The 11,098-nt window shown below is 42.7% G+C and overlaps 1 protein-coding gene across 1 annotated transcript; it reads right to left on the bottom strand.

Annotated features, from left to right (window-relative positions):
* Window positions 1-5,296: 5,296 nt before the first annotated feature.
* LOC129157031 (uncharacterized) lies at window positions 5,297-9,875 on the bottom strand. The gene is made up of 2 exons (XM_054736121.2): window positions 9,382-9,875; window positions 5,297-9,274 (listed from the first exon to the last, which is right to left on the bottom strand). The coding sequence occupies exon 2, from the start codon at window positions 9,264-9,266 to the stop codon at window positions 7,476-7,478; it is 1,791 nt and encodes a 596-aa protein (XP_054592096.2). The 5' UTR covers window positions 9,267-9,274; window positions 9,382-9,875; the 3' UTR covers window positions 5,297-7,475.
* Between the last annotated feature and the right edge of the window lie 1,223 nt (window positions 9,876-11,098).

The raw sequence follows: 11,098 nt of genomic DNA, 5'->3' as shown, positions 1-11,098 counted from the left end.
CTGCGTTTTACCACGGGCATTAGATACCAACGTTCTGGCACAGTGCGTCGGGAGGCAACGCGCCGGGGCGCCCAACGCGTTGGAAGCAAACGCTTGGTCACACCGCATCATTTTTCGACGCTTAGGGTGTGAGAATGTGTTGGAAGTGAAGGGACCTTAAAGTCAAGCTATTCCCGGGGAACGAGGTTCTCCTGAATAACACACAGACCGCCGACCAACTTGGGGCCAAATTCCTATAGTTCTAGACAACTATTCATACAAGGGAGGTCTTCTCAGCTGATTCAGCCTTGGTCACCCCCTGGCCACGAGGAAAAAGGTCTGTGTTTCATTTCCTTTGGCTGACTTTTTATGCTAAGCCCGATTAGTGAATTCAGATTATAAAATTTTATGGCGTTTCATTTCGATCCAAATCCATTTGGTTCATTTGTCATCTGTATGAACTGATGCTTGTAATAAACTCACAAAATGTAAATAACGCCTGATCATTTCTAGCAATCTCGAGAAAAGTCGACGCATTCTGGCAAGAGTTCATCATTTAGATTAATTTGTGGTGTTAAATTTAAGACTGATTACATTGAACAAATCTGAATATCAATTCAAGTGCTCCAAGCTAACACTAACAAAAACTTAGTGGTGCCCCGATGAACTAATATAAGATTATAAATAACTAAACAAGCTGAATTTACACCACATTTAGTTATAGATATAACATCTATATTAATCACTACATGGGATAGTTAAGGTATTCCAAAGTTGGACGATATGAGGAGGTGAAGATATTAGGAGAGGTGATATGTTGTAAATGGGAGGATGAGGGTGTTAAATAATGGTTATCCTGATAAAAATGACTGACAATAAAAAGAGGGCATTCATTTTTTAACTAAACCAATTCAAGGGATCAAATCAGGGCAAACACAGTTACTTGTTGGTTTTGATGAGACTTAAAACATTATTTCAATCCAGTAATTTAAGGTTTTAACCCTCTCAGGCTCAAAATAAGTTTTGATAAAAAGACAAAAAACTAAGTCCTTCAGGGATGCTTCTGCGTTACAAATGCTCATCAAACACGTGTGTGGAGTAACCAGGTAGGCAGGTTTTAACTGTTGCACATCTGCAACGCCTGCCTCCAGAGGGTTATTCAAGAGGAGAAATTAAAGTCATTTTTGTCCAGTCTTACTAGTCAACAACGTTAAGAATCATCAATCAAAAAACATTTTTTACAACTTGTCCCACACCATACCTAACCCCCCCCCCCCCCCCCCCCAAAAAAAACCTCACTTTTCCAAAGCTTCTGCCACAACTTTTAAAACGAGCCTTCTCAGCATTGGCGGCAGTCCTGTACATCAACACTCTAATTCCCCCGTGCACAGCCTCAGGTCAGCTCTCTTTCCATCAAACTACATAATCCATGCCTATCAAGAGTTCTCCGCTATAGAAAAGTGCTCTGCACTTGTTTAATTACCCAGGATTTCTTTCTGTTTTCCTCAGCCTCTCTCAAGGGTTCTCCCTCTGAAGCAAAAGGAACGATTAATTTTGGGTCACTGCTGTGGGGCGTTGGGAAATTAAAACGGTCTCTCTTGGATTATTCCTGCTAAAACAAAACTGCCAGATTACTCCCTCAAGATTCATTCAGACTTCTAATTTGCACAACCTTTAGTAGCCTTGATAAAAGGGACAGGAAGATCCCTTTTACAGGTCTTTGGATACTTTCATTTTGATATCCAGTGATGAAAAGGCAACTACTATCAGTACTCAAAAACGTAGGTAGGAGCAAACAAAAAAGCATCTGGATAGCAGGATCTGCTGTTTTTCAGCTAAATAGTTCAATAGAAAATGTGTTATTTTCTTCAGCTCTAGGTATTCATAAAGGTTGTGGCTGATCTAATAAGCTATTTATTTATAATGTCAAAATATATCATTTTCTTTGACATTGACCCAAACAGTTGATGAAAGTTTATTAGAATTCAAATGAGCACTCTGCCTTCAAAGATCAGCAGTTGCTTGAGATAGTTTGAGCGTCTAATGGCGAACCCCCTTCTTGGTCCTTTTTAAGGTTTTATTAAGATTTTGAACATTGAGGACACCTCAGGGCAGACATCCTTCTTCTGGTGACACTCTCCTGCATCCATGGGATCCCCCAGGAGGAGCTAGAGAGTGCTGCTGAGGAGAGGGACATCCAGCTTTAAATCCTGAATCCTCACATCCCTAAGCTTCCCTTTAGGACAGAAAATCAGCATCTATGTAATGCAACCCTAGTGCAAACAAGCCACACAGTCCAAACCCTAACTGCAATAAAAAAACTGCACGGCTGTTCCACGTCAGACAGCGTTACTCGTGCCAAGCCATTACCATTTGCATTTTACAAAAACAAATTCAAATATGACTTCCCAGACACACCTTGTTGCAGGCACGCAGACTGTAGCTGAACGTTTTATGACACATTTATTTAAAATGCTTGTTTTATATTCTAATCAGCTGGTATGAATCAAACACACACACACACACACACACACACACACACACACACACACACACACTCTCATAGTTATCACTAATATTGTCTTTTAGCTTTTCCACTTTTACTAATAACATCACCTTATATGGCCGGTGTTAATTTAGACAAAAACACCTTTTTATTTTTTCAAGAGAAAAAACAGATTTGCTGCACAAAGAGTGTGTTTGTTTCTGACCACAACTTCTAAACCTCCCACTTGAGTCACAACCCAAGGTTTAGACCTGAAGGAGCCTCTTGGATGAGAGGCAAGCATCTACAAGTTAACCAGAAGGGTCCAGTTGTTTTCAAATAAAACTCTCAAGATGATCTCTAAATCTGAGACCATGGTCTTGATTCGGAAAAGGGTAGAATGCCTGCTCCGGGTCAGGGATGAGGTCCTGTCCCAAGTGGAGGAGTTTAAGTATCTCACGGTCTTGTTCACAAGTGAGGGAAAGCTGGAGCGTGAGATCGATAGGTGGATTGATGCTGCATCTGCAGTGATGCAGGTGTTGTACCGGTCTGTCGTGGTGAAGAGAGAGCTGAGTCAGAAGGCGAAGCTCTCGATTTACCGGTCGATCTTCGTTCCTACCCTCACCTATGGTCATGAGCTTTGGGTAGTGACCGAAAGAACGAGATTGTGGATACAAGCGGCCGAAATGAGTTTTCTCTGAAGAGTGGCTGGGCTCTCCCTTACAGATAGGGTGAGAAGCTCGGTCATCTGGGAGGGGCTCAGAGTAGACCCGCTCCTCCTCCACATCGAGAAGAGCCAGTTGAGGTGGCTCGGGCATCTGGTCAGGATGCCTCCTGGACGCCTCCCTGGTGGGGTTTTCCGGGCACGTCCAACCGGGAGGAGACCTAAAGGTAGACCCAGGACACGTTGGAGGGACTATGTCTCTCACCTGGCCAGGGAACGCCTTTTGGATTCCTCCGGAGGAGCTGGCCCAAGTGGCTGGGGAGAGAGAAGTCTGGGCCACTCGCCTTAGGCTGCTGCCCCCACAACCCAACTCCGGATAAGCGGATAACCTTGGTGTAAAAGGTTGATTCCAGTTCCAGTCAGCAGCTGTTGTCCTCAGGAAAGCCGCTCTATTACTAACTGTTCTACAGATAAGTCGAAGGCGTGGTAGTAGTAGTCGGAATAACAGACCCCTAACTGAGTAACTTGAGAGAGTAAGAGTCATTACATTATTATTAGATGTATTCATTTGTTTATTTGTTAGCTGTATCAGCTCTCAGTGGACAGAAAACGGTGTCGTCCACCACAGAAAAAAGATGCTCCTCAGAGGTTAAGTGCTCAGTCTTGTGATGGTGAAGCTGATTGGATGTGTCTGACTGTTGCTCCAAGTTAGTTTTTATTTCTGATGAAGCGATGTGATGAAAACTCACCTCACTCTGCCCAGAGTTTGTTTTTTAAGCCCTGTTAAATCCGCTATGGCGACTTTGGTTGCAACAAACGATTATTTGGATCATCGATAAATCTGATGGGGCTTATAGTTGTTTATGTGATGAAACAGGAAAATTTAAAAACTGCTAGGAAAACATTTTTTTCTCTTCTTACTTTAACAACAAAATATGGTTAGAAAACATTTCAATAGCGTGCTAAACAACATGCTATCACCTAAATATGTCCATAAGTAATATGATCAATAAAATCCAATGTCTTTCGTCAACATGTTCAATAATAAGCTACTGGAAATGCTAATAATATTTAATTTCTACTGTTAAAATTTAATGGTGACTTACCTATTATGTACAGGTTAGCAGTAATCCTATTAAAATTATGTTCACAGGTAGACGAGTTTGTGAATTACATGCTACAGTGGCTTGCCATTATCCTGCTGTGGTGTGTGGCGCAGAGCAGACTCAAAGAAGCAACCTGACTGCAGCGGGCTGTGCTCCATAGTGCTGCAGAAAGCTTAAACAGGATAAATAAACAGGATGTTGGGGTCCATTCTTCCACATGTTGAGTGAAGAGAAATGTTGGAAAAAGAAATAAATATAGAAAAAATTCACAACAAAGTCACAGAAACTAAATAGTAGTAAACATAAAAAATAAATAAAAAATAAAAAACACATGGACACAAGAACACAAGAAGAACTAGAATACAAAATATACAATCCTGGAAAAGATTTAGACAATAATCTGTACATGCATAATAATGAATGCAAATATTATAGCAACCAAGAATTGCATGACTGTGCCTTGGTGAGTGATACACTGTCCATCATCCACTTCAATAGTAGAAGGTTGCATTGCAATTGTGATAAAATATTGGAGTTTTCAACACAAAATAAAATGAGATTTAAAGTCATTGCAGTTACAGAAACATGATTACAAGAAGGAGATATTGAGGACGTTCAAATAGATGGGTATGAGATGTATTACCAGAATCGGGAAAATAAAAAAGGTGGTGGTGTAGCACTGTATATATGTAACACCCTAAAAAGCAAAGTGATGTATAACATGTCGACAGCAACTGCTGATGTAATGGAAATGATCACTGTTGAAATAACATCTGAGAAGACAAAAAACATAATAATTAGCAGTATTTATAGAGCAGCAGGTTCCTGTATTGAATCATTCACAAACACAGTTTTGGAAATGTTTATTGGAATCGGTAATGTAGCGTTATGGATTTATGCTCTTTTATGAAAGAGAAACCATGCTACGTATTAATTCGGAATATTAATTTTAATAAATCAATAACCAAATTTTATATTGTTCAGAAGACTCAAAGGTTGTTTTCATCCATAAACTGCCGATAATTTCTGAGTGTCTGTGTTTCAGTTCAATGAGGAAACAAGTTTGAAGGATTAACAGTTTTAATTCTTCAAATTAAACTAATGATTTTGAAAATTGACAAACAGGAAATAACAATCACATTGGCAACTTTGTGGGACAATCTTTTAACAGTTTATATGCTGTTCTTGCTCAAATAGACCTTCTGGTGAATTTATGAAGATTGAGAATGTTGTGACATGAATGCGTGTGTGAGTCTGATTTTGCTTCAGGAAGAAACAGGTGTCTGAGTGAAGTGATGGTTTGGATAAACTTAGGTCTTATCAGAGAACTGCATCAAACGCTAAAACCGTGCTCTGTCTCACTGAACTCTTGTGGACCCTCTTTCGGATCCGGGCCGTGGAGGATGTTGTGGTTCATCCAGATGACACCGGCGGCTGACAGGAGACGTAGGTGTCGAACGGAACCGGTCCAGAGTTGCCCTCGGTACACGTGGATGGTAGAGCGTTTTATCGATGCGCTTTCTTAAGTTAATTCACTCAGAAATCAAAAGACTCGGTAATGAGTCTTCGTTAGAAGTCGCGATTCAGCTATTCTGCCTGGCTTGGCAGAAACAGCGTGAAAGGGGGGAAGAACGAGCCAACAGGCTCTGCCCCCCCCCTTTGGTTTTCAGGTCTGTTCTCTCCCGTTGTCCAACACGAACTGAATCATAAAACTGAAAACTTACCAAAAACCTCTCTTCTCAAAGCAAAACATGTGCGTCATCAAATGTGTCTGGAGTTTACTGTGGGCAGATGTGTGTGGGTGTGTGTGAATGTTTGTGTGCTTGAGTGTGAAGGTCAGTACCACACATTCAACATTATCTACTTAAGTGTGGATTCATTAATCCATTATAATTACCCCAAAGCATACTAGTCATTCATTTGATTAAACACATTTATAATGAGCAAAATGATAATGGTTATTTTAACATTAAAATCAAGAAAAAGAAGTTTAAACTTTATGTTTTGACTTGGTCTGGGTACAACTCATGTAAACACATCTTCTGGTAGACTGCAGGTGGCAGATGTTATGGTTTCCTCCCAGACTCGCTGGCGTTCAGGTCTTAATCTGTGGGTGAAAGTTCTCAGCGACCCAGCTATGACCCAGCTGCGTCCAACACCACCATTGTGACAGAAAACCCATATTTCCTCACGTTACATTCCCCCCTTTTTGTGACGACATGGAGGTCAAGCAGAGGCCACCTGACGTCACAACCACAATAACGTGATGTACTCGTGAAGGTAGACATCCCAGATGAAGGCAGGAACGATGAAGCGTCACCACAGGTCTCGTGTAGAAGGGAGTCTATCCTGACCAGATGATTAAGGCCAAAACTGTTGCAATCATTGTAAAGTAATCCACTTAGGGAATCTTGAAAGCAGAGCTATTTCAATAGCAGTTAATTTTCATCAGCAATAATGCAAAGGTATTCAAAGGATAAGCAGCTCGTGTGTCACACGGAGCTGGGCAGGTGATGTATTCCCCAGGCGTAGTCCAGGCGAAGTCCGGCGCAGATCTCGACCCATCTCGAACCACGACCGAAGCCCCATGCGACAGGAAACCAGTTGAAGGATGGTGAAGACGACCCCTCTGATGGGACGTAGTCCATACGAGCTCGGAGAAGGAGACAAAGTGAGACAGCCCACACGATAGATAGCATTTGATGCAAAACAAAGAAATCAATCAAAACCTATTTATGGGTGCCTCTGGGAAAATGTGGATGCCTTTTGTGAATTATCTAAAGAAGAAATGTACTGCACCCTGTTCTACGTGTCATGTAAAAACGTGATGCAGAGAAAACACAAATAAAAGAAAGTAAATCCTAACTGATATGTGAGACTCAGCAGGCTGCATTAATTAAAGGCATATATATAAAAGAAATAATCATGAAAATGAAGGGCAAATTGGCTTGTGGCCCTTTAAGGGAAATAGTAACAAAATAAAACCAAAATTGTAATCAAATATAATCATGCTACACAAAGCACTAATAAAAAGATAGAGATGTAAATCAGTTCTAAAAATGTAAATCAGTAGGTTAGTAATCCCTAAAGATGTGAGTTAGTAACAGGACCCTGGCTGGAGGCAGGTAACCTGAAAAAAAAACCAAAGGATATCACATTTGTTAAAAATTCATCCCACAAACGAGAGAATTTGTAACGGTCCACCAGTCAGTGGAAAAGAATCCGGTCAGAATAGAGTCGGTCAGAATAGAGTTTTGAATCTGGTATTGCGGACCCACAGAGACACGAGTTTGGACGTATCTGTGGGAGCAGGCTCATAAGCGATTTGGTTATCAAACTGTTTGTATCTTGTGTTACGAACCCACAGGGAAACTTGTTTGAATTTACCTGAGGGTTCCGTCCGGAACACGAGTGAAGCTGATGGTTTAGCTGTTAGATCAGAACCTGATTTTACCTGCTCAAAGTTGTGTTGCAGCTTTACGGAGGCGACTTTGTTGTGATCAGAAATAGTAGTGAACTGGAAATGCGAAAATGATGCTCGCAAAGCAGGAGGAGGCTCTCCACCCCCCTTTTGTTGCTCAAACCTATGCCATGTCTGTGAGACAGGAGAAGCATAACAAACAGTTCTTAAGCTCTTAAAAGCCCTATTACCAAGAAGATGCACATTGTCACCTGAATCGTGCTGAAAGAGTAGGTGTTCAGATGTCCAAAGACCTGGAGGTGTTGGACTTGGAGGTTCTGAAAAGGAGTGATCCAAGGATGGTTGTGTCACGGGTGTCAAAGCAAACCTAGCCATGTTTAGAATCAGATACAGACATGATGCTAGCTTTAGGAACATGGTCTGTCCTGAAAACTGAAACCAAGAATACTTTATTCCCAAGAATGATGGAGGTTCCCACACTGAATCAGAAAAACCCGGTTTAACCAGAGTATTTACAGACTGACTAGAACTCCGCCCCGTAGAAGGTGCAGTACCTAACTCCGGGTCGGAGGTCAATGTTGTCAGCTGAATCGGTGGAAGGTCAGTGTCGATTTCTGCAATGACCCGCCCGCTCGGAGGAGGCGTTCCCCCGAACCGGTTGAAGTCCGCAACGGAAAACTCAGAGCCACTCAGCACCCCCCCTTTGTCAGGAGGGGCCCCGAGCATAGCATCACTGCACGCACCTACACCTCCCGGGCCGGGTTGCCTTCCCGAGCCCGTGAGAGAGGTGTGCGCAGCAACCACCGAGCCACCTTTAATATCGCCACTGACCACAGGACTGCTGGAAACCGCAGGGTTTTCTGTGTCGTCGTGGTCACCTGTAAGAGAAATCACAGGAAAGAGAGCACAGAGGCCCGAGACTAAGTCACACCCCTGTGAAAGGAGAAAAGAATTGGCCACCGTATTAGCAGAGGTCACAAACTGAAAAGTGACAAGGTCATTCACATAAAGGTCAAGATGTCCGGGCACAAACCCCTTAAATGGCATGGTAGCTCCGTCCGGAGACCACAAGCGTTTCACGGCGGCTGACGTTTCCATCACGCCCCGATAAAGAAGCTGGTTTGTGCATGAGGCGGACTGACGAGTAAAACAGACCTCTGACTGAAGCGGTGGGTCACAGCCTGAAGATTTCACACCCATGCTGGAGAGATGTTCAGCCTTTAACATGGATGACAGAGGAGAAGCATTAGGAAACAAAGGGTTAAGCACAACCTGTTTGTCAGAGAGGGTAACCATAGGCTCAAGAGATTTATTCAGCCTAAAAGCAGCAGAGAAAGTGTTGTTTATTTCAAACCTTGATATTGATGGTGGGTTTTTGACCCCCTGGAAGAAATAAAAGTAAAGAAAAAGCGTTATGACTGTAAACAGCATGTTGCATGAATTCACGTCATGAATTGCAGACCAGAACCACCTCCGACCCAGTGCAGCTGGCACCGAACCGCAGCCACTAGTCCCCACTGCTCCCGACCGGCGGCACCCGCCTAAAACGGGCCCGTTCGGGCGGGCGGAGGGACCAGCGATGCTCGGCCGGTGAACAGTCTCCTGCGTCATGGCATGTTCTGGAAGCAGAACGTCAGAGAACTTTACACCAGGTGTAACAGTGCAAGAAAGATTTTGTCGTGTCTCGTCCATCTCCCATTAAGTTCAGAGCAACTCGCGTTTTTACCTTCTGAGCCGACGTAAAACTCCGGGCAGATTCCTTAATACGTCTCACACAAACAAGGACTGTCCGTAGCCTACTTAACTTTATGACACAGGGTAAAACAAGGAATTGTTGATAGAGAAATGAATACACACAACTTCACAAGATGGAAGAAAAAGGCATGGAACCGAGCAACGGAGGCTGTGAAAGCCGACCCGATCACCGGTCCAAAATAAAAATAATAAAAAAAATAATAAACCCTACGCTGCCGAGATGCTATCAGACGGACAAACGTAGCAAAATGTAGATTCTACACACCGTAGCGATTTACAAGAACCACCGCCAATGCGGGTTTTGTGAGGACACAGACTAACTGTGTCAGAAATGGTATGACAATCTAACGGGACGCGTTCCCTTTTTGTCTAACTGTGGTGCTAGCTTAGCTCTCCGGCCAGGTCTAGCGTTCTTTGTCTGTAGCGACCAGACTTAAATTTTCCCGATTAACAAATAGGCATCTCGCCCCGCTTGTAATACGGACTCCAAAAAGCGTACGCAATCTGAATGCAGTAACGCGTGACGGCCATAACCCGGCTTACGACGTTTACCGTGCAATCAAGCAACAGTAGGTGCCTACGGGCATTCCGTTCAGATTGTTTCTATAAGTCGCCCATGCAATGGAGATATTTTCCACAATAGCTCACCCACAGTGTGTACACACTGAGACGAAAGGTGTCCGAGAATTTAGTCTCGGTTCTGAGGTTCGGAGAATTTATTGATAATTTTAGGAACTGAGGATAAGCTGCTCACGGTAGCTCACCCAGCAATGGTCAGAGCGGAAACGTAGCTTTCCGACCTGAGGTTAGACTAGAGACGCGGCGGCGCGTCAAAATGGACAGAATTGAGTCAAAAGCACAACTCACACGTTCGCTCCGAAGGCGAAGATGGGATAAATCAAAGTTAGGTCTGTAATTTGCGGTCAATTTGAGATCGGAGATCTTCCCGGTCAAGTTTCCACCAGGACGCCTCCCGGAAGAGTGACTTCAGCGGAACAATTTCCGGTTAATTTCAAAATAAGACATCAAAGTGAAACACAGAGAAAAGCGTTGTTTGTAGCTTTTAGATGTAAGAAAGCAGACATATCGCAGATATAGAAGACTGGATACGCTCGCCATTAAATGTAGCGTTATGGATTTATGCTCTTTTATGAAAGAGAAACCATGCTACGTATTAATTCGGAATATTAATTTTAATAAATCAATAAACAAATTTTATATTGTTCAGAAGACTCAAAGGTTGTTTTCATCCATAAACTGCCGATAATTTCTGAGTGTCTGTGTTTCAGTTCAATGAGGAAACAAGTTTGAAGGATTAACAGTTTTAATTCTTCAAATTAAACTAATGATTTTGAAAATTGACAAACAGGAAATAACAATCACATTGGCAACTTTGTGGGACAATCTTTTAACAGTTTATATGCTGTTCTTGCTCAAATAGACCTTCTGGTGAATTTATGAAGATTGAGAATGTTGTGACATGAATGCGTGTGTGAGTCTGATTTTGCTTCAGGAAGAAACAGGTGTCTGAGTGAAGTGATGGTTTGGATAAACTTAGGTCTTATCAGAGAACTGCATCAAACGCTAAAACCGTGCTCTGTCTCACCGAACTCTTGTGGACCCTCTTTCGGATCCGGGCCGTGGAGGATGTTGTGGTTCATCCAGATGACACCGGCGGCTGACAGGAG

This window comes from Nothobranchius furzeri, chromosome 2 (assembly GCF_043380555.1).
Source record: "Nothobranchius furzeri strain GRZ-AD chromosome 2, NfurGRZ-RIMD1, whole genome shotgun sequence".
NCBI lineage: Eukaryota > Metazoa > Chordata > Actinopteri > Cyprinodontiformes > Nothobranchiidae > Nothobranchius > Nothobranchius furzeri.
Note: the sequence above shows the minus strand (reverse complement) of the source record. Positions and strands in the feature narration are given on the sequence as shown.